Source organism: Pygocentrus nattereri, chromosome 8, assembly GCF_015220715.1.
Source record: "Pygocentrus nattereri isolate fPygNat1 chromosome 8, fPygNat1.pri, whole genome shotgun sequence".
Lineage (NCBI taxonomy): Eukaryota > Metazoa > Chordata > Actinopteri > Characiformes > Serrasalmidae > Pygocentrus > Pygocentrus nattereri.
The window spans coordinates 21268396-21288607 of NC_051218.1; the positions used below are offsets into that span (position 1 = coordinate 21268396).

Consider the following 20212-nt stretch of genomic DNA (forward strand, 5'->3'; position numbering starts at 1 on the left):
TAGACCTCCACCTGCTAAAGCTACAGGTTAACTTGTTAACATACCCCTAACTATGTGTTATTTCAGGGGGGGGGGAATAATTAAATAAAATCATGCTGCTAGATTTCAGGGCAAAGGGAAATGGTTAGGAAATTGGGCAGTGGGAAGTGAGGGGCTGCTCCATCAGTAGGGATGTAGAGGCATCTGGCAACCTCTGCAGGAGCGAATACAAATGCATATCTGATGGTCAAATTTGACTTGTCAATCTTTTCATCGGAACCCACATTGTTATTAGCTAGAACCAGCCACAGAGCTCCACTGGCTGAAATGTGTGGCCTAAATACTTTGATTTTCTATCAAAAACTTTCAAAATTATATTATTAAAGAATGACAAACAGTGGAGTTCTTATTCCTAATGATGATGTCTCATGTGAAGTGAGCATATGGCCCAAACAGAAGCTTACTTTATTAAAGCAAAACAATTTGATCGAATGACTTCACTGCACATAAAACAAATGGAGAACAGAAGATTTTTTACATGACTCACAACAATCTTAGCATGCACAAGGTTGTTTTGATTTTAAGTTGCTTTTAAACGTTTTGCACGATTTCTTCTTTCTCCACCTGAAATGTCTATAGAAATACACAAACTGTATGCCTTCCCATCCTGCCTTCCGCCCGATGACCGCTGGGATTCTGCTGGGAAAAGGCTTCTGCACCTTTTTATTGTTTGCTTTAAAAATGTGCAGTTCATAGCTCTGTGTATTTATTAAGACACAGTTAATTTCTGAATTGTTTCAGTTTCCTTTTTCATTTTTTTCTGAGCTGCCTGAAGTTTTAACAAAGCAACCTTGTTCTAGAAATTCAGTTGTATTAGTGTTGCATTTCAGGTTGCTGCTTTTCAGTCATCCTGGAGTGCCTTATAAATCACAGGTATGCCTGTGCTGTGCCAGAATGGGCATCCAGTTCACAGGAATTTTATTCCCTTAAAAATTAATATATGTCCAATGTAAATATTATATATGTCATTAATCAGTATTTGAATTTTTTTAATTAATTTGATCCATATGTAGAGGTCTCTACAGAGGTCTGGACTACAGGCTGATTATACAACTATGCAGTTGTAACGTGAAGAATGCAGCTTGGCAATGTCATGTTGAAATAAGCATGGAAGTCAATGAAAAAGACAATCTAGAAAGCAGCAGTTTAGTTCAGTTAATGGGGCCTTCACAGATGTGCAAGCTACCCATACCATGGGCACTAATACACCCCCATACCCTTACAGAGACTAGATTTTCAAATTTACACTGGTAACAATCTAGGCTGGGTTTTCTCAAAAGCATCTTAGCACAAATATGATTCTTAAATGGTAGGGTGAGCATCACAGGGAACCCTCTCTCTACCAATAGTCTCTTTTTTTGGCCTGGAGAACACAATGTCTATTATTTCTATAAACTGGGCCCTGTTTCCCAAAGCATCTTAGTGTTGAGATAATCTTAATTAACAGAGAGTATCGAGTATCGAGAATCATCTTTGTGTTAAAATGCTTTTGGGTAAAGCTGAAAGGTTTTGTCAAATTATTCCAGAGCTGACACGTGTTTTGGCAAAGTGGTGAGCCTTGATTCTTCTTGCTCATAAAGGATTAGGCCTTTCCTCGTTGTTCCTTTTATATCCAAACACGACTGCCTCAGTCATTTAAGATTTTTTAACAGCATTTCACTTTGCTTGTAATCTTATTACCAACCTTTCTGGCAGATGTTGCATCAATTTCAGAATGCGTGTATATTTACAAGAAGAATGTTGATAAAGTAAAATCTTTAACATTTCTTGTCACCGTTTCCGTTTAAATACAGATAAAATTGGATTTACAAAGCACTGCTTTGCGTTTTCATTTGCATTTCACCGTCCAAGTCTTTGAAACTGAGGACTGTTAGACGAAGAGGACACAGCTGGAGTCCATTGGAAGTGTGGTGCGCCCCCTGCTGGCCGCTTCTAATGCGGCGCTTGGACTCCATCAAAGAAAAAAACACACACATAGCGGCGGCTAAGCTAAGTCCTTCCGGTAGGTCAATATACCGCAATACAAAAGTTTATAACAAACTATTTACCCTCGAATTTACTCCAGCAAATGTAGTAATATACCCCTAAAAAGAAAACCTGAACACGAAGGCGGAGCTCATAAACACTCCGGTGGCCGTTTCGTACAAAAAGAGGAGTTTTAATAGGGAGTTGTGGAAGACTCGCAGAGGAGCGTGTCCGAGAGGAAGCAGTAATCAACCATCTTTCCTCTCGCCAGCAATAACAAGAGAAGAGAGGCTCCAAGTAGGGCTGCAGTTAGGAATTTATCTTCTGTTTCTTACAACAACAACAAAAGAGAGAGCGACAGACAGAACGGTGCCTGGGAGTTATTACAGACCAAGACGAAGACCAAGGCCGTGGACCTGCACAGAGAGTCCTCCTCCAGCGGCATCATCCTCTCGGAGCGCAGCGATAGTAGAGTCAGTTTGATTTTTTTGCATTTCTTTTTTTCATGTTTCCAACAGGTTTACCTTCCCCTAATCCCCCACCGCCGACCCAAGAGCCAAGACCGGCAGCTTCGGATGTCCGCAGCGATAGCGGCTTAACGTCGCCCAAGAAGAGGAAGATCCACAGTGCTGAGAGGGAAGACTCCGCCACCGAGCCCGTGCCGTCCTCCCCCAAAGCCGCCTGCCATTCCTCCTCCTCCGCGTCCTGCTCGGCCAACTCGTCGCAGCACATCCAAAAGAAGTTGAGGTTCGAAGAGCCGCTGGATCTCCTCGGGCTGGATGTGAAGATGGCCGAGGAGTCTCCCACCGCGTCCTGCTCCAAGGCTAAAAGCGCGCTGCTGGCCGCGGGGGTCGCTCACCACGCCAACGGCCTGACCAAGTCCGCCGGCTCGGCCACCTTCGCCAACAGCAAACCGGGCGCAGCCAAGAAACTTGTGATCAAGAACTTTAAGGGTGAGTGGGGCTGGAAGAGGAAGCGCTGAAGCTTTCGCTCTGGTCCGCGTCTGGGCGGCTGACATCCTTGACCTGGTTTGGTGTCAGGTTTGTCATTTGGGGGGTTTTCAGGGTCCTGAACTCGCTGATAGTGCCATAGCTAGGAGCCCCCTGTCACCAACAAGGCCAGCCTAGTAGTTGAGCGGTAAAATTGAATAAAAATAAATATCGCGGTATTTTCCAAGCTCTTGTGTGTTTGGGTTAATGTATGGTTACTGATTATTAGTGCTGGTAATATCATACAAACCTGACAGATTTGTTCTCTTTAAAGGGAATTCTGCTCATTGGTTTTTGTTTTTTAATTTGTGCATAATTACATCATTAAGATGCCAACATTCATTTAAAGTGGTTTAATATAAAAATGGTTAATTACTCTAAAGAAGTGTGTTCAGTCTTATTTGCAAAGTGCTGATGTCTTGATGTCTGCAACACAGATATAGTCATTTTATTTACCATCAAAAATGGCAGTGGACCTACATGTGTCTTCTTAGTTCCTATGTCATTGGTATAATGATGGAAAATCTGAAAGAAAAAAAAACAGAACACAGCCTGGTCTTACAACACCTGGTATGTATCTCTGTGCTGTGAATGGGTTATAAAAATAGGGTTTAATCCAAAACAGTATCTCAAGTTGTCCCTGAGCGTTATCTTGGGCTTTAAGCTGCGTATTTGTGACATTACATTTGATGTAAGAACTTTGTGAGGTAGCTTTCTGAGAGACACTGAACGTCAGACGTCTGGTTCCATTCATGGCTGCTGTGAACAATTCTGACATAGTAAGCTTTTCTAGAATGGAGCACGTCAAATTGATCTGAATGAAATTATTTACAGCTGAAAAGTTTAATTTCACTGGCATTTTGAAAAATCAAAATCAACCCCCTTTTAAAAAGACACAACACACATTCAGAAAGAAAATGTACAGTTTGTTTAATCATTTTTCAGTTGCACCACTTTATTCAGAAATAGGCATGTGTAGTAGTGCTGTAGTTGGAAACACAAATTACACTGGTGATGGTGGAAATCGTAAATACTGTATAGACAGTATGTTATACTATGAATAAGATGGTCTACTGAGATCACAGCTGTTACTCTAAAGAAGGTGTGTCCAGTCTTATTTGTAAAGTGCTGATGTGGCTGCAGATCTTCAGTCTAATTGAGCAGGAGCACAACCAATTCCTCTTCACTAATCAATTGGTCTCAGTCTTCAAATGCTTGATAATGTGTGCTTTGTTGGCATGTAAACCTGCATCCACACTGGCCCTTTGCAGACAAAACTGGACACTCCAGCTATGAAGATTTTGTTTATAATACCTTTTGAGGGGTTAACAGTGTCTTGAATGTTTGGATTTTTGTCTAAATTAGTTTTATTGTTCATCACAATGTACGTTACAGTAGATTCACTCATGGTGATATGTTTGGCCTATATTGCACACTCTCGTTGTATGTCATATTTTTACAGAAAAGCCAAAATTACCAGAAAATTACACACATGAGACCTGGCAGAAGTTGAAGGAAGCAGTAGAGGCCATACAGAACAGCACTTCAATAAAGTACAATCTGGAGGAGCTCTATCAGGTGGGAAATAAGTACTGTAAGCTTCTCCATGTGGACACATTGTTACCCATGTTCTTACAGTTGCTGTTAAGAAAACATATGGACTGATGTTTAAAAAAAAAAGAAAAGAAAGTAGTCCAGGTCTACTTGCAGGAGTGTGTTTATGTTTGAATGGGCTTTCTGGCCTAAAACTAGCAAATAATGTTTTTTATGTTGTATTTTTAATGTTGTATTGTGCAGCATTATATCTGATATATCGTTGTGTATGATATGCCTCACCACAATTTTCAGCATGCATTAAGCAAAAATGTGGTACAACCGTTGGGAATCCTTGTAAAGCAATAATGAGATCCTGACTGCTAGCATGGCCACTGGTGTATAGGCTTATAAAAATAGACATGATATTTGGATTCCTAGCAGTAACATTAGGTATCTGGCTTCCTTTTGCATTAGCCAGCTAGCAGGGGTAAAAAAAAAACCCAAAAACAAACAGCCTGCTCTCAAATATCCACTCAAAACTGTAGTTTTTCAAAAGTTCTTCCACCTTCAACATACATCATTACAAGGGGAGATTTCCTTGTCATAAAACCAGGAGAACTCATAGTAGTGATTGTAACACTGTAGAAGGTGAGTAGACATGTTTACAACAGGTGTAACGATTGCTCAGTTTTCTGTTTTGGCCAGAGTGCTCTATTAATGCTCAGCAGTTTGTTTTTCTATGTCGGAGATGACCAGCTACTGTCCTGAAGGGCCTTTGTCCATCACAGCCTGATTATTCCCTGATTATTCCCCTGCCATAGTACACCTGATTGTGTTCATTGACAGGTTTAGTAGGTGCATTTGAGCAGGGAAATCACCCAACTGTGCTGGACTGAGGCCCTCCAGGAACGAAACTGAACACCCCCTGGTCTATGTGAACACCCCTTGGTCACTAAATCTGTTTTTATGTTTTCAGGCTGTTGAAAATCTGTGCTCCCATAAGATATCAGCCAAGCTCTATAAGCAGCTAAGAGTGGTATGTGAAGACCACATCAAGGCACAAATTGATCAATTCCGAGAATATCCTTTTCGGCATGTTCACGGTTTCTGCTGATTTTTGACAGTCTGCTGTGTTCATTCAGAAAATCCCACAACATTCACTGGTGTGTACAAATCAAAGAGAAGGCTGCAGCACAGGGCTGTTCAATCCCGCAGAGGGACGGTGTGGCTGCACATTTTCACTCCAAACAAGCTGAAGTACACCTGAGTCTAGTTGTTTAGTCAGGTGGTCTTGGTCTTCAAACATTTCATCAGGTGACCTCCTGCTTTGTTGGAGTGAAAACCCTCAGCCACACCGTCCCTCTGCGGATAGGTTTGTACACCCCTGCTGTGATACGAAAGCTGTGACTAGAACTAGGTATCGAAAGTCAATACAATTTACAGTGGTAACTTAATTACTTTTGAACCACAGAATATTATAAAATTCAATGTTATTCAGTTCTAAATTTCAGTACCTGAATAGTCGGTCTTACCAGCATTGGCGAGCTAAAATCTAGATCACTCATTTGCTGTCTGTTACATTCTGTATGCTTGTTATTAATGTTCATTGAATTCAGTAAATATACACATTTCCAGCACCTTGTACTCATTTCTGGTATAAGCCACACTGATGTTCAGTATGTAGTTTAATTAAATGTATCGAAACCTTTAATTCAGGAACAAGTATTGCAGTCAAAGTATCAGGATTTGTATCAGTAAAAAAATAATCCAAAGCACAAAAAAATTATGTAAATTGTGAGTGATCTGGCGTTTTATTGTTTTATTGTTGATTATTGTAGCAAATGTGGACCTAGATTATTTTTCCATGATTTTTTTTTTTTCAAGTTTTTTCCCTTAACTCATCTGCCACGGACTCCCTAGACAGTGTGCTCTTCTTGAAGAAGATAGATAAATGTTGGCAAGACCACTGCAGACAAATGGTAAGAGTACTGATTTAGAACTATGTACATGACTTTAATTCTTTTCCTGAAAATGCTTGAAAAATTTGTCTTCTCCAACATATTGTGGCCCTAATATGAACTGCTTCTGACAGGGTTACTTTGAACGATGACTAGGGAAATTAAGAGCAGATGTATTTCTTATAGTTGTATTTTACCAACTGCACTAAATCCCTGATGTATTTGGTGATTGTTCTTGTTCACTCAAACCATTTAGATTTCTTGGTTATTTTCTGTAATATACCTGTACATACAAAATTTGCTTTAATAACATGACAGTGCATCATATAGTCAAGGTCAATGTAATTTATTTATTTTTTTTAACTCCGTTATATCTTAGGGATGCACAGATGTGGAAATTTTGGGCCAATTGTGATATGCATGTATCTGCCTGGGCAGATATATAAACACTTATAAAATGTAGAAACTGTACCTGTTTTAGCATTGGAGAGAAATATGACATGTATTTCTGTATGGTTACAAATGCTGTAAAACGAATAAAATGCCAAATACAGATTTTGCACAGTAATCCAGCATTACTTAAACATTCTGAATTCTAATTCTAAACGTATGTCTAATGCCAATGCTTTCTTTTAAGCAGCCATTTGCCAGTACTGATATGACTCCAATATCGTTGTGCATTACGATCACATATATAAAAGATGTATGTATGTATGTATGTATGTATATGCAAATATGTTGCCTCTGACATGGGCTAAATTCTGTCTTTTATCTTTTTTTTCCTTTGTGTTTGGTTTTCTTTTACCAGATCATGATTAGGAGTATATTTTTGTTTTTGGACCGCACATATGTTTTACAAAATTCAATGCTGCCATCAATCTGGTACGTATCCCCTCCTGTTGGATATCATAAGAACAGAAGAATATCTTTACTTGTCTTCTTTACTTCTACTTCTGTATGGATGTATTTTTTGCTATCTAAAATATTTCATTTACTCGTTTTATAATCTCCAGGGATATGGGATTAGAGTTGTTTCGTTTCTACATCATCAGTGACTTGAAAGTGCAGAGCAAGACGATTGATGGAATCCTGCTGCTTATTGAGAGAGAGCGCAGTGGGGAGGCCATAGACCGAAGTCTCCTGAGGAGTCTACTCAGCATGCTTTCTGATTTGCAGGTACTACAGACATGTTACGTGTGTAAACATAATTTTATTTTTTCCAGATTTTTCTTTAGAGGTAGTTTTACTTCACAACACCCTGCATGTACCTCTCCACCAATATGTTTTAGACCAGAACTTTCTCAACACTTGTAAAACAGTGTCTCAGGCATCAGACAATATATTCATACACATTTTGAGTGATAGTTCTGATCTGGTCAGTTTCTCTAGAACATCACATTTCACATCAAGCCACTCTGAATTACTTTGTTTATATCTAATCAGTTTACTTGAAGTTTTAAAAATTGGTAAGAATTCCCTTTTAGTCATATTTGGAGTAAACTTACCACTTGTGCAGGATTGTTATGGCACATTGTGGTATTTGTGAATGCTCAAGACCACCGAAAGCAGTGGCTTTGTATTCCTAAGACCCCTGTTCTCGCCTTAGCTTAAAAACAAATGTTCTGCACTATTATGTTTAGTGTAATTTATAGTCAGTGTCTTAGGAGAGTTTTTGTCATTTAGTGAAGAAATGATTTTGAGTATGTCTCTCCTCTGCTTTGGACAGATTTACCAAGATTCATTTGAGCAGCGTTTTCTGGAGGAGACAAATCGTCTGTATGCTGCAGAGGGCCAGAGGCTGATGCAGGAGAGAGAGGTGATTTATATGTAATAGATGTTTACCTTTAGAGGGACATTCTGTATTTATAGTTATTCCTCTGATGAATGATGCAGATAGCTGGGGATGTTACAGTACCAGGTTTTAATTTTGAAACTGAATTGTAGTATCACAATGTTTTATAACAATGCTAAATAAAAATCCCTCATCCTTTTCTGAACATCCTTTTCTGAAGATGTTTATGATGAACATAAGTGGTTTTATCAGCGTGAAACTTTTCAGATGTTAAATGTGTAGCTAAATATGTTTAAATTGACTGAGTTCACTGTGTTCTGAAGGGAAGATAACCAGTGAGATGAAGAAAAACAATATAATCCAACATCCTTCATGCTGTGTTTAAAACACATAAGAAAGGTTATACCTTCTGTTTGCTTCTAGGAGGATATGATCACATTTGTTACTGAATAAAACTGTATGGTAGACATTATAATGGTCCTCTGTCACTTTAATCACATTAGCAATTTTGGTGATTGATCTCCTTGTGTGATTTTATGTTCACTTATATTTTCACTCTTAAAAAAAAATCTAACTTTGCTTTACTTAAATATGATTCTCTGTAACAGCGCACATTTGAATCAATTTGTGTACAGGTGCACAACATTGTAGTGTAGCAGTTTGGCCGTGTTAACTATGATGTAAACATAGCTATCAACATAGCATCTTTGCTAATCATCAACTTTAGGCTTATATTGTAGTGGTTATTTTAGCGCACAACGAGCACAAGCAAAGACAGTTGTATTTTTAACTGCAGTCATTTATTTGTCAGCTAAAATTCATTATCATGACAGGCATGTTCTTAAGACATTTATTTTTGCAGTCAAAGTCCAGCCTCCTCTTGAAAGTGTAGAACATTAGACTGATTGTTTGATTCATTGCAGTATTGAAAATGTATTGAACTTTAAATAAATTGTAAACACTACAAATAGGGTAAAGTACAGCCAAAAGTAAAGAAAGTAGAAGTACAGAAAAAGTATATTCATTATAGAAATAAAGATTTACATTATACCATACTGTTTTATATAACCTGAACTTCTTTTGAATTTACTGGTCAGTCTGGTGGCATTTCAGTTGTTTACAGACTGGTCATTGAGTGTCTTGTAATTTTTCTCTGAAGGTGCCAGAATATCTCCATCATGTCAACAAACGCTTGGAGGAGGAAGCAGACAGAGTCATCACATATTTGGACCAGAGCACACAGTACGTCTCCTGACCACATGCCCAACACTCGAAAAACCGCTTCCTTCCTTCATTTTCATTCTGTCTGTCTGTCCATCCTAAAATAGGATTAGAGATGTGAGTGTCTTTTTGTGTGATCTCTCTTAGAAAACCCCTCATCGCCACTGTGGAAAAGCAACTACTTGGTGAACACTTAACTGCAACACTTCAGAAAGGTACCTCCCTGAAAAATAAATATGAAAAATGATGTGACTTGGCTGGCATTTCTCTCCATTTTTGGGGTCTGAATTTAGTACCCCTTAGCCAGATGTAAACTATACAACTTACAAAATCCTCACATATTTCACAAATTCGGAGCATATGATGCCAAATGTCAGTATTTTACACGATTTCTCTGTTTTTCCCATTTGAATTTTGTCAAAAAATCATATGTACATGAAGCTTTACTGACCATTTTTGGGGAAAAATTAATTTAAATTTCATTTTCATTTTGTAAGTTTTCTGATGTTTGCCATTATTTGCTAGGCTTGAATCACCTCCTGGACGAGAACCGCATCCAGGATTTGTCTCTACTGTATCAGCTGTTCAGTCGTGTTCGAGGTGGAGTGCAGGTTCTCCTGCAGCACTGGATTGAGTACATTAAGGTAGGTCGTAGGCCTGTATGCAAGTGCAGAGCTTACCATACGCAATACGTATATGTAGAAAAACTGTTCAATGTGTTTATACTACAGGCCTTTGGTAGCACAATAGTTATCAATCCAGAGAAAGACAAGACAATGGTGCAGGAGCTGCTGGATTTTAAGGATAAGGTGGATTCCATCATTGATGTGTGCTTCATGAAAAATGAAAAATTTGTTAATGCTATGAAAGAAGCTTTTGAGACCTTCATCAACAAGCGGCCAAACAAACCTGCAGAGCTCATAGGTGCGTGCCATTTGATGCCTCAGCTCTTTCATGTTTATAATACTTATTCATAGTTATTAAACTTATAAAGTCAAATATTTTCATTGTTAATATGGTCTAGAAGATGGATTACTCATGAACACTGCAGTTGTCTAATAGCATTGGTGTTATTTTTCCATTTTTTTAAAAAGCAAAATATGTGGATTCAAAACTAAGGGCAGGAAATAAAGAAGCCACTGATGAGGAACTTGAGAAGATGCTGGACAAAATTATGATCATATTCAGGTTCATTTATGGTAAAGCACTTTTTATGTTTCTAGCTTCTCTATACCATCACTACCTGACTTTGTCTTGAAAGCTTTTTTCTTTGTTTCATAGGTAAAGATGTCTTTGAGGCCTTCTATAAGAAAGATTTGGCAAAGAGGTTGCTGGTTGGAAAAAGTGCCTCTGTAGATGCGGAGAAATCAATGCTGTCCAAACTGAAACACGGTCAGTGTGCCACATGCTGATCACTGTATGGCTACAGTCTCTATATCCACACAAACTGATACCCATACATGATTATATGCTGTTTTAGAATAGGTTTTACCATTTTACTATTAATTTAAAGGTCAAGTAGGTGATTTATTTTAGAGAAATGTTTTGTTATATTTTCTTGAAATACTTGAAATTTTGAAATTTAAAGTTTTTCTTAAATTATTTCGCCAATATAGTTAGCTACCTATGTAGCTTCATTACGTAATAGTCTAATGCTATGTCTTAGTTTGTGTGCATTCATGTATTGTAGATGGAGTGGCTTTGGTAGGAGGGCTGAACTAGCTTTTGGTTTCTACACAATCACCTACTCCAGCTTTAACCATCTCACCATATTGCAGAATGAGTACTGATGCTTTTTTTTGTTGTTTTAGAATGTGGAGCTGCATTTACAAGTAAATTGGAAGGAATGTTTAAGGACATGGAGCTTTCAAAAGACATCATGGTGCAATTCAAACAGGTAGTAGTCTTGTTTTTGCTGGTCCGGTGAAACAGAATGTTCAGTGCCTTTGGCTGATTGAGCGCTTACTTTTATTTTTTAAAGTTTTTTTATTCTTCACCTCAGTACATGCAATGCCAAAATATCCCTGGTAACATTGAGCTGACAGTGAACATTCTCACTATGGGTTATTGGCCAACCTACGTCCCCATGGAAGTACATCTGCCTCCAGAGGTTTGTTGGAAGGAATTTTAATTGTATATGTTGTAAGAGGTTTTTAACCACCTTGGTTGTATAATAATGATAATAATGTATAATAGAATCTTATTAGTGTTGGTCATGTTGCTTTATCCCTCCAGATGGTGAGACTGCAGGAAATCTTCAAGACGTTTTATCTGGGGAAGCACAGTGGAAGGAAGCTGCAATGGCAGTCAACATTAGGACATTGTGTACTGAAAGCAGAATTCAAAGAGGTATGTGAGTCCCAGACCAGTTTGAGATACAGATTAATCTTGATCCTGAATTAAAAATAGCTTTTCAGAGGAGAACTAGTATAAATCATTGCATGGAAAACTGGTAATTAATGAAACTATATTTGGCACTAGCTTGTAGGAGATGATTTAGATGTATAATACCTAAATATATTACAGACTACAAGGCAAAAGTTTGGAGCTATGACATGCACTACAAGATTGTGACCTTATTTTTTCTTGTCTTGCTACAGGGAAAGAAGGAGCTTCAAGTGTCCCTATTTCAAACATTAGTCCTGCTTATGTTTAACGAAGGGGAAGAATTTTGCTTGGAGGAGATTAAACTGGCTACAGGAATTGGTATGTGTTGAGTTTCTGAGTTTCAGTTCCAGCATAACTGATGCAACTTAATGTGATCATGATTCAGAAGCCCTATGCTTTAGATGAATGACATATTTAGTGCTTGATAGAAATAAATTAATTATAGATGTGATCCAAAAGATTAATTAAAAGTAACCTCAGCTAAATCATTGTTTTATTGTGTACAGAGGATAGTGAACTGAGGCGTACCTTGCAGTCCCTGGCCTGTGGAAAGGCACGAGTTCTCACCAAAACCCCAAAAAGCAAAGACGTAGAAGACGGAGACAAGTTTTCTTGCAATGATGATTTCAAACACAAGCTCTTCAGGATCAAGATCAACCAGATCCAGATGAAAGAGACTGTAGGCAGCCCCATTCTGTCTCATGTTTTTGTTTTGTCAGGAGTAAAATATGGTCTCTGAGCTTACTGACCATTTGGTATTCTACTTGTTTCTGTATTACAGGTGGAAGAGCAAGCTAGCACTACAGAGAGAGTCTTCCAGGACCGGCAGTATCAGATTGATGCCGCCATTGTCCGGATAATGAAGATGAGGAAGACCTTGAGCCATAACCTCCTGGTTTCTGAGGTCTATAACCAGCTTAAGTTCCCTGTCAAGGTGAGGCCGAATGTTGAACCCACTAGTCTGAATGCATTTTTTGGCAGATAGAATAAGTACCGTTTTACTTCTTTTTTGTTTCTGCCTTCCAGCCTGCTGATTTAAAGAAGAGGATAGAGTCACTCATTGATAGGGACTACATGGAAAGAGATAAGGAAAACCCTAATCAGTACAACTATGTGGCTTAGAGTAAGATGGATGAATGGATAGGTGGATGGGTGAAAGGAAAGAAGAGTGGAGAATCCTGAGAAAGAGGAGGCTGTTCTCAGTGAACATGTGGAATAAAAACCTTTGCTTCAGTTGATGTTATCTTTACCCTCTCTAACCCAGTGACCGACAACTGAATGGATATTGCTCCACCAGGTCTTGTCAAGGGTATGTTTTTCCACTGGACTGCATGCCCATTAGAGGAAAATATATTGTTCAGTTTCAGAGCTCCTCGGTAAGAATCGGACAATCCCTGACACACTTTTTTTCTTCTTCTTTTTTTTTTTTAAATTTACTGAAAGGAAAACTGTATTTATTTTCAGAATTGGTTCCAAGTCCATTTGTTTATGGCATCATTTTCTGTTTATAACATTTCCTTTTAATTCACTGTGTATCCTGTGCAAAATGTTCTTATCACATGTGGGGCAAAAAAATGGAAAAAGATTGCTAATAAAATGAGACATTTGTTCAGTCAGTGTTGTATTTAGGCATCAGTATATAACATTAAAAATAAGATTTCATTTCACTCCTTTTAAGTGAGAATTTATCCACACAGGAGCAAAGTTTGACATAAGTGAACAATTCTAGATCACCTGTTATTTTGAAATGGATGACCTTGAACAACAGAAGCAGAATTTGAAATCTTTAAATTGTGCCAAAATAGATCAAACCAAGCATTTCTTTTGTCATAGAATTTATTTATGCTGTTTAACACTAACATGTCGGTGCATCCACTTTTTCATGTTTTCCTTTCTACTCAGATCCTTGTTTTTTTTTGTGTTTGTATATGTGTGTTTGTGTGTACATACACACACATATTACATACACCTTGCAACCAAACTTAGAGGTGGTTTTCTGGCCACAGGTCTCAGACAAAACCATATTAATAACAATGAAAATCGGTCTTAATTGAGCACAGGGGTTGAGCTGTGTCTGTAAAACTGGCACACAAACCTTAAAACAGTGAGCTGTGTTTAAATGAATAAAAACCCAGATGCCCTGTTGGGTTTGTCCAGAAACCCAATAGTTTCTTTAGAAGCACAGTGTCACACTTGCATTATTCTAGTGTCTCCAAGTTTGTATATCCCTGACCTTCTGAAATAGGCTTATTACAAAGAGAAACTCCTGTATGGCATCACTGGATTAATGGAGTTGTATGACAATGGTGTTTCGATAAATCATGCTTAAGTGGACGGCTGTCCGGTGTCTGAATACGTTTGCCTGTTTTTATTGCTTCAGATTAAACAACTATGTGTTTCCACAATCATTTCCCTTTTCTACTGCAGTGTTGTTTGCTGCCTTTTTAAACCATGAATTGCAAGTGGATTCATCCTTTAGAGCAGTGGTTCCCAACTTTGGGATTGGAATACCCCTCACTGTGCATATTCCAATTCTAACTAAGCAGTTAATTAACAACCCCTTCCTGAGGTGAAGGGAGTGTTTGAGCAGGAAAACACAAAAATGTGCAGTGCAGGGGGCTACCAGGACCAGGTCTGGGAACCTGTGCGTTTAAAGCAGTGGTTTTCAACTCTTGCCATGATTACTTACTGTCCTGCGTAGTTTCAACTATTCTTTACCCCAACAAACCTGACCCAACTTATGTAATTGTCCAGCTCCTTATGAGCTGGATCTGATATGTTTGATGAAATGCAGGAAGTGGGTCCCCTGGACTGGATTTCTAAACCGCTGCTCCTGAAGCACCTCCTACCCCACATTTCAGTATTTTACTGCTCAAACACACCCACTTAAGCTTTGGAGGGTCTTGTTAATTATCATTGGGAAAAACACTAATTACTGACTTTCCTGGGGACCCACTACCCTGATTAGTTTGTTATTCTCTGCCCCCAACACATCTGATCCAGCTCTTGGAAAGCTTGATATGACCTGATTAGTTGGATAAGGTGTCTCGGGCAGGGAATAGCTCAAACTGTGTTAAGAGGTAAGTTTCCAGGAGTGGACTGGAAAATTTGCTTTAGAACAAGAGTGGCAATTTCTGATCTTGGAGATCTACCCCTCTGCAGAGTTTAGCTCTATTGCCTGATCTATGTAAAGAAGGCCTTCAGAGGCAGGTCAATTTTAGAATCAGGTGTGCTGGAGCTCAACTCTGAAAGGCTGGTAGGGGAAATAAAGGTAAAGGACTGTATTAGATTTAAGTGACTTGTAGGGCTGGATTCCCAGTTATGGACAAGATTATAGTGCAGTCTGGATATTATTTTACTCAGGCTTGGCTTTGGGGAGAGTGTCCATTGCAAAAGTGTTTCTCAGTTCTGCTCTTAGAGGCACTGACATGCACATTTTGGTGTTTTCCTACTTTAACGTGCCCTCTTGAAAATTTTGGGCTGTTAATGAGCTGATTGGTTGGATCACGTGTGCTGGGAGCAGGGAAAATACTAAAGGTGCAGGTCAGTGGGCTTCAATAAACAGGCAGGAGAAACACGGCCCTACAGTTATTAAACACTGAGAAGGCAACTTTTCAAAAAATAATAAAAACACCACATTTTGGTGCGCCGCATAATATCGTTATACGAGGAAATGCAGTCTGGAGTCTGAAAACTGTTTTTTGTTCAGTTTTTTGATTAGCGGCCGAGGAACACGTGCACACGACTGCTTTTGCTTGTCGTTAAGCGTGGGAGACTGTCGCAAACCACCGTCGTCCGCTGTGGAGCTGCTGCGCTGTAGCTCCGTGTGGGAACTCAGCCGGTGATTTTACTGATCGTCTCTTGTTACATGTTTCTTTCCTAAAGTTCCGGTTGCTTCAAAATCACTTTGGAAAAACTACGAAAGGCAAGACCGAAGACAGAAGTACCGCAAGAATGTTTAAGAAGTAAGCATGGGCTGGACCTTCTGGCTAGGCTAAAGCTAACGCCCCAAACAGGCGCGATTTTCACAGGATGAAAACAGAGTTTCGGGTGAAAAGTGACTTGAGCTCATGACTCAGTTCTTGGGATAAGCTAGAGGAGAATGGGAGTTCTAAAATGTCGAGTTTCGAGGACTCGGTGTGTCTTTAAGCTTTCAGCTGACCAACTGTCTGTGCCGCTAGCGAGCTGCTCTGCTCTGCTAGCTGGGAAGTGAAGTTACCGCCGGGTGGTTTTCTGTTCGTCCTGCTCCTTCACAGCCCCGATTTATTAATGTAGCCAGGGGTGGTTAAAGCTGGATCCAGGGTTCCTCAGTAAGAGGAATGGTTCTAAATAGAACCACTTCATGCTTAAATGGCTCTTTGCATGATAAAATGGTTCCTTAGATTAATGGAGAGAGTGCCACACAGCTAGCTATGTTATATGGTAAATAAAATGGTCCTGCTATCGTGTCAGACTTGTAACAAAGGAGCCTTTTTGGTGCTCTATAGAACCATTTTCATTTTCAGGTCGTTATATAGAACCATATGCAACTCACGCTCTTTTAATCTGAAAAACAAATTCCCCATGCAGAGGACCGGTTAAGCATGAAATGTGTTTATATAGAACTTATGGCTCTAACTAGAATCTTTCCTTTTACTAAACAACTCTTGAAGAACCGTCTTTGAGTCATTGTGATATTACAGAACCGTTTCATCATAACGTCTTAAGTTATTAGTAAGGAAGAGTTTTAAGACAGATGTTGCAGATCAAGCCTAGTCATGAGCTGAGTTGTATTGCCAATGCTGATTGCTGTGGAAAATGGTTTTAGTGTAGGTTTAGGCTTTAATGTGGGTCTGAAATAATGGTCCTAAATTACCCATAGTCCACTTGGAAGGTGTAGTTTAGGTGCTTTACAACTTTCACAATGTCAAAGAGCTCCTAAACTTGAAAAGATGTGGATCACTTAACTAGGATTTTGTGGTAATCTGGAATGATCAAATGTGAGCGCTCTTGTGTTCCAGTCACTAATGATCTTTGGTCCAGGTTTCTTTTTGTTTTTTTTTTTTGTTTTTGTTGCCCAAGTAGATTATTCAACATAGTTTGAATAGAGCAGATTATCCACAAACTAAATACTAAGGTGAAAAAAAAATCCAATGTGGAAAAAGTTCATTATGTACATACATATGTAATCATTTTTCTTTCAGATTTGATGAAAAGGAAAATGTTTCAAACTGTATTCAGCTGAAGACCTCAGTAATCAAAGGCATTAAGAATCAGCTCCTAGACCAGTTTCCTGATATTGATGCATGGCTCAACCAGATAATGCCCAAAAAGGACCCCGTCAAAATCGTGAGATGGTATGAAAATCTGTAAACACATGGCTTTGCAGATTTTTTTTTTTAATTTTTCATTGTTTTATGTATTTGTTTCATATGCATTTTGCTGAAACTGATTTTTTTATTTACAATACATTATTGATTTTCTGCAGTCATGAACATATTGAAGTTCTGACGGTAAATGGAGAGCTGCTGTTCTTCAGACAGAGAGAGGGACCATTTTTTCCCACCCTCAGACTCCTACACAAATGTAAGTACTGCTAGTCATAAAACAAACAGTAGTTGCAGCTGCATCATCCCTGCATTTCTCCCCCTACCTGTGGCATTTCTTAAATGTACTGTAGCTTGCATTTCTGTGATTTCTTGTATTTGAGCTCCTCTCCATTGTTTTTTATTTCTGGTTTTGTGTCACAGTAATGTTTTGAAGGAAATGAGCACCAGAATATTCTGTCACACTGCTGCAAAATTATCATATGCTACAGCTTAAATTTGGCCTGAGATTTTCATCCAAACCTGAACACAAACTGGCCCATCACCCAAAATGCCACATAAAACCTGATATTTCTAATGATGGTGCCGTATCAATTATAGACATCTGCCAAATTAATTACTTATTCTTGAAATTCAGTAACATTGTTTCAACAGAGTATGTCCAGTTCTAGAGTAAAGGAGTCATTATTTTCATATATAGTTATTTGAAAAAAGTCAATATTATGAGAAAGTAAATCACTGTTTGGTCCCCTGGTGGTTAGGGAGCCATAAGTGAGTGCCTATGGTGCCTACAGGAACAACAACAAAAAAAAAACCTTGTGACTTTGTTTTACTAGTAGATTCTATGGTCTAGTCCAGCATTGCTCCTGCTGAGCCAGAGCATGACACTCCACACCTGATCCAACTCATCAACTGATCTGGACCAGTTGTGTTGGGCCAGAGAATAATTAAAACTGTGCAGTGTTGTGGGTCACCAGGAGCAGGATTGAAGCCTTGTTCAGGCTTCTACCTCAAATCCAATTTGGTCTTTGATAGTCTGATAAGTGTTTAAAAAAAAAAAAAAAAAAAAAAAAATTGTGATTTGTGGTGGTTTGAAATATGATTCTGATCAGATTTTTACAGATGTGTCTGTCTGGATGCTCAAATTGTATTTCAGAATGTTCATTGTCTTTTTTTCCATCACTTGCAATGCGACACAATATCAAGTACAGTGTGACTGAAGTGTTGGGATTCCAGAAGGGCACCAAACATTTATGCTTATGCCAGAGAATTTAAGAGTTTGGATGATGAGATGGTGCTCCTCTGATCTGATCACTTGCAAATAACATTGAGGACGGTCATCTCAAAAGTTCTGATTTGAGAAACAAATCTGATTTCTCCACTAACGTTTCAACTTTTTGTTGGAGCTAGTGTATGAAAAATGTTTTTCTACAGATCCCTTCATTCTTCCACACCAACAAGTTGATAAAGGAGCTATCAAGTTCGTTCTTAGCGGAGCCAATATCATGTGCCCTGGGCTGACGTCACCAGGAGCCAAACTCTACCCTGCTGACGTAGACACAGTAGTTGTATCCCTGAAATATGTTCTTTTCCTTCATTCATAAGATATGAGAAATTAGCATAGTGTCTTGTCAGATGCAGTCAGTGCTAATGATGTTACTTTTCATTTTTAAATTTAGAATTTTTAACTTGTAAAGCAGGTTATTAAATAGTTTATTTTTGCCCTTGACTCATTGTGTCAGGCCATAATGGCAGAAGGTAAGCAGCATGCACTCTCCGTAGGAGTCATGAAGATGTCTGCAGAGAACATGTAAGTGACCTTGCCTGTTCTACAGATAAAGTAGGAAGGCAAACAGAAAGCACAATTAGGATAATACGTTTGTATCCATACACATAAAGGGTAGTGTGCTTTGACAGTATAGTACATGTTCTGTTTTATTGTGACTGTCTTAGGTTTTTCATATTATCAAAGCCTCTTAGAGACATTATCAGTTTTTCTGCATTAATGTTTCTCTCCCCTTAACAGAGAGAAGGTAAATAAGGGGATTGGGATTGAGAACGTTCATTACCTCAATGATGGACTGTGGCACATGAAGACGTATAAGTAATGGAAGCCCCGGAATGTGAAACTGAACTGCTTTAACCAGTAAACCAGTCTACTGCACATCATTGGAATCCACAGCAAATCACACAAAGTTTTGAATTGACACCATTTTGTTGCACAAATAAAAACTGCATTCAAGTTATTTTAGACTCTTTTTTTTTTTTTTTAAGGGGTTGCAGCACTGTAGAACACCCTGTTCCTACTAGAGCCTGTTTCAAAACAGTTTGTAAGTCTCCAAATAAGTTATCCAAAACCGGGAAAAAGCTTGTTAAATCACACCCTGACCAAACGTAAAGTCTGTGTATGGTTATTTAGGTACGCAAGGTCTTCTGAGTGTTGTTTATACCAACAATGCAACATTCTTTCTTAACTGATACGGTGAGGTACAGCTGAGTGTAGTACTGTCAACTGAACGTGTAAAATGTGATGTAAAGCTTCATTTCTTTGGAAACATTAAACCCTTAAACCAAAATTTAATCTTGGAACTCTCAATTATATAGATTTTTATGTAAAAGTTACAGGAGAATGCAAAATGTTTGTCATTTCGGAGCAATACTAATGTTCCATCCATTATGAAGTTTTGCAAAGTTTTGAACAAATTTGACAAAGAAAAATGACTGGACCCATGTTGTTGCACTGCTTACTAGTGAACATGCTGGTGTAGTTGTTCAAACAGTGCAGCTGCATTAGATGCCGTTCTCCACATTGCACTGTCACTGTTTTGCATTGCAATATTTTAATAGTTTATTGGTACCTTTTTAAAAATGTAACATTATACAAATGTAAAATCTTACAATTGTACTGTATGTATTTAAAAGGGATTTTAGACTCTTCAAAGCAGCAGTTCTGCAACTGTAACAGGCAAAAAAAACTCAAAAGTACAAATAACGTAACAGGCATTGACAAATATCGTA

At 38.5% G+C, this 20212-nt stretch overlaps 2 protein-coding genes across 2 annotated transcripts; both read left to right on the forward strand.

Annotated features, from left to right (window-relative positions):
- The first annotated feature begins 2090 nt into the window (after positions 1–2090).
- Positions 2091–14296, forward strand: cul4b (cullin 4B). The gene is made up of 20 exons (XM_017698334.2): positions 2091–2957; positions 4456–4571; positions 5506–5609; positions 6439–6508; positions 7296–7369; positions 7501–7663; positions 8214–8303; positions 9439–9521; positions 9648–9715; positions 10026–10144; positions 10232–10424; positions 10595–10699; positions 10782–10892; positions 11312–11397; positions 11503–11610; positions 11736–11849; positions 12101–12206; positions 12395–12567; positions 12670–12822; positions 12915–14296. The coding sequence occupies exons 1-20, from the start codon at positions 2510–2512 to the stop codon at positions 13008–13010; spliced, it is 2580 nt and encodes an 859-aa protein (XP_017553823.1). The 5' UTR covers positions 2091–2509; the 3' UTR covers positions 13011–14296.
- A 1202-nt stretch (positions 14297–15498) lies between these two features.
- On the forward strand, positions 15499–19440 carry mcts1 (MCTS1 re-initiation and release factor). Its single transcript, XM_017698338.2, has 6 exons — positions 15499–15853; positions 17072–17224; positions 17356–17453; positions 18629–18762; positions 18937–19004; positions 19221–19440. The coding sequence occupies exons 1-6, from the start codon at positions 15843–15845 to the stop codon at positions 19300–19302; spliced, it is 546 nt and encodes a 181-aa protein (XP_017553827.1). The 5' UTR covers positions 15499–15842; the 3' UTR covers positions 19303–19440.
- The last annotated feature ends 772 nt before the right edge of the window (positions 19441–20212 follow it).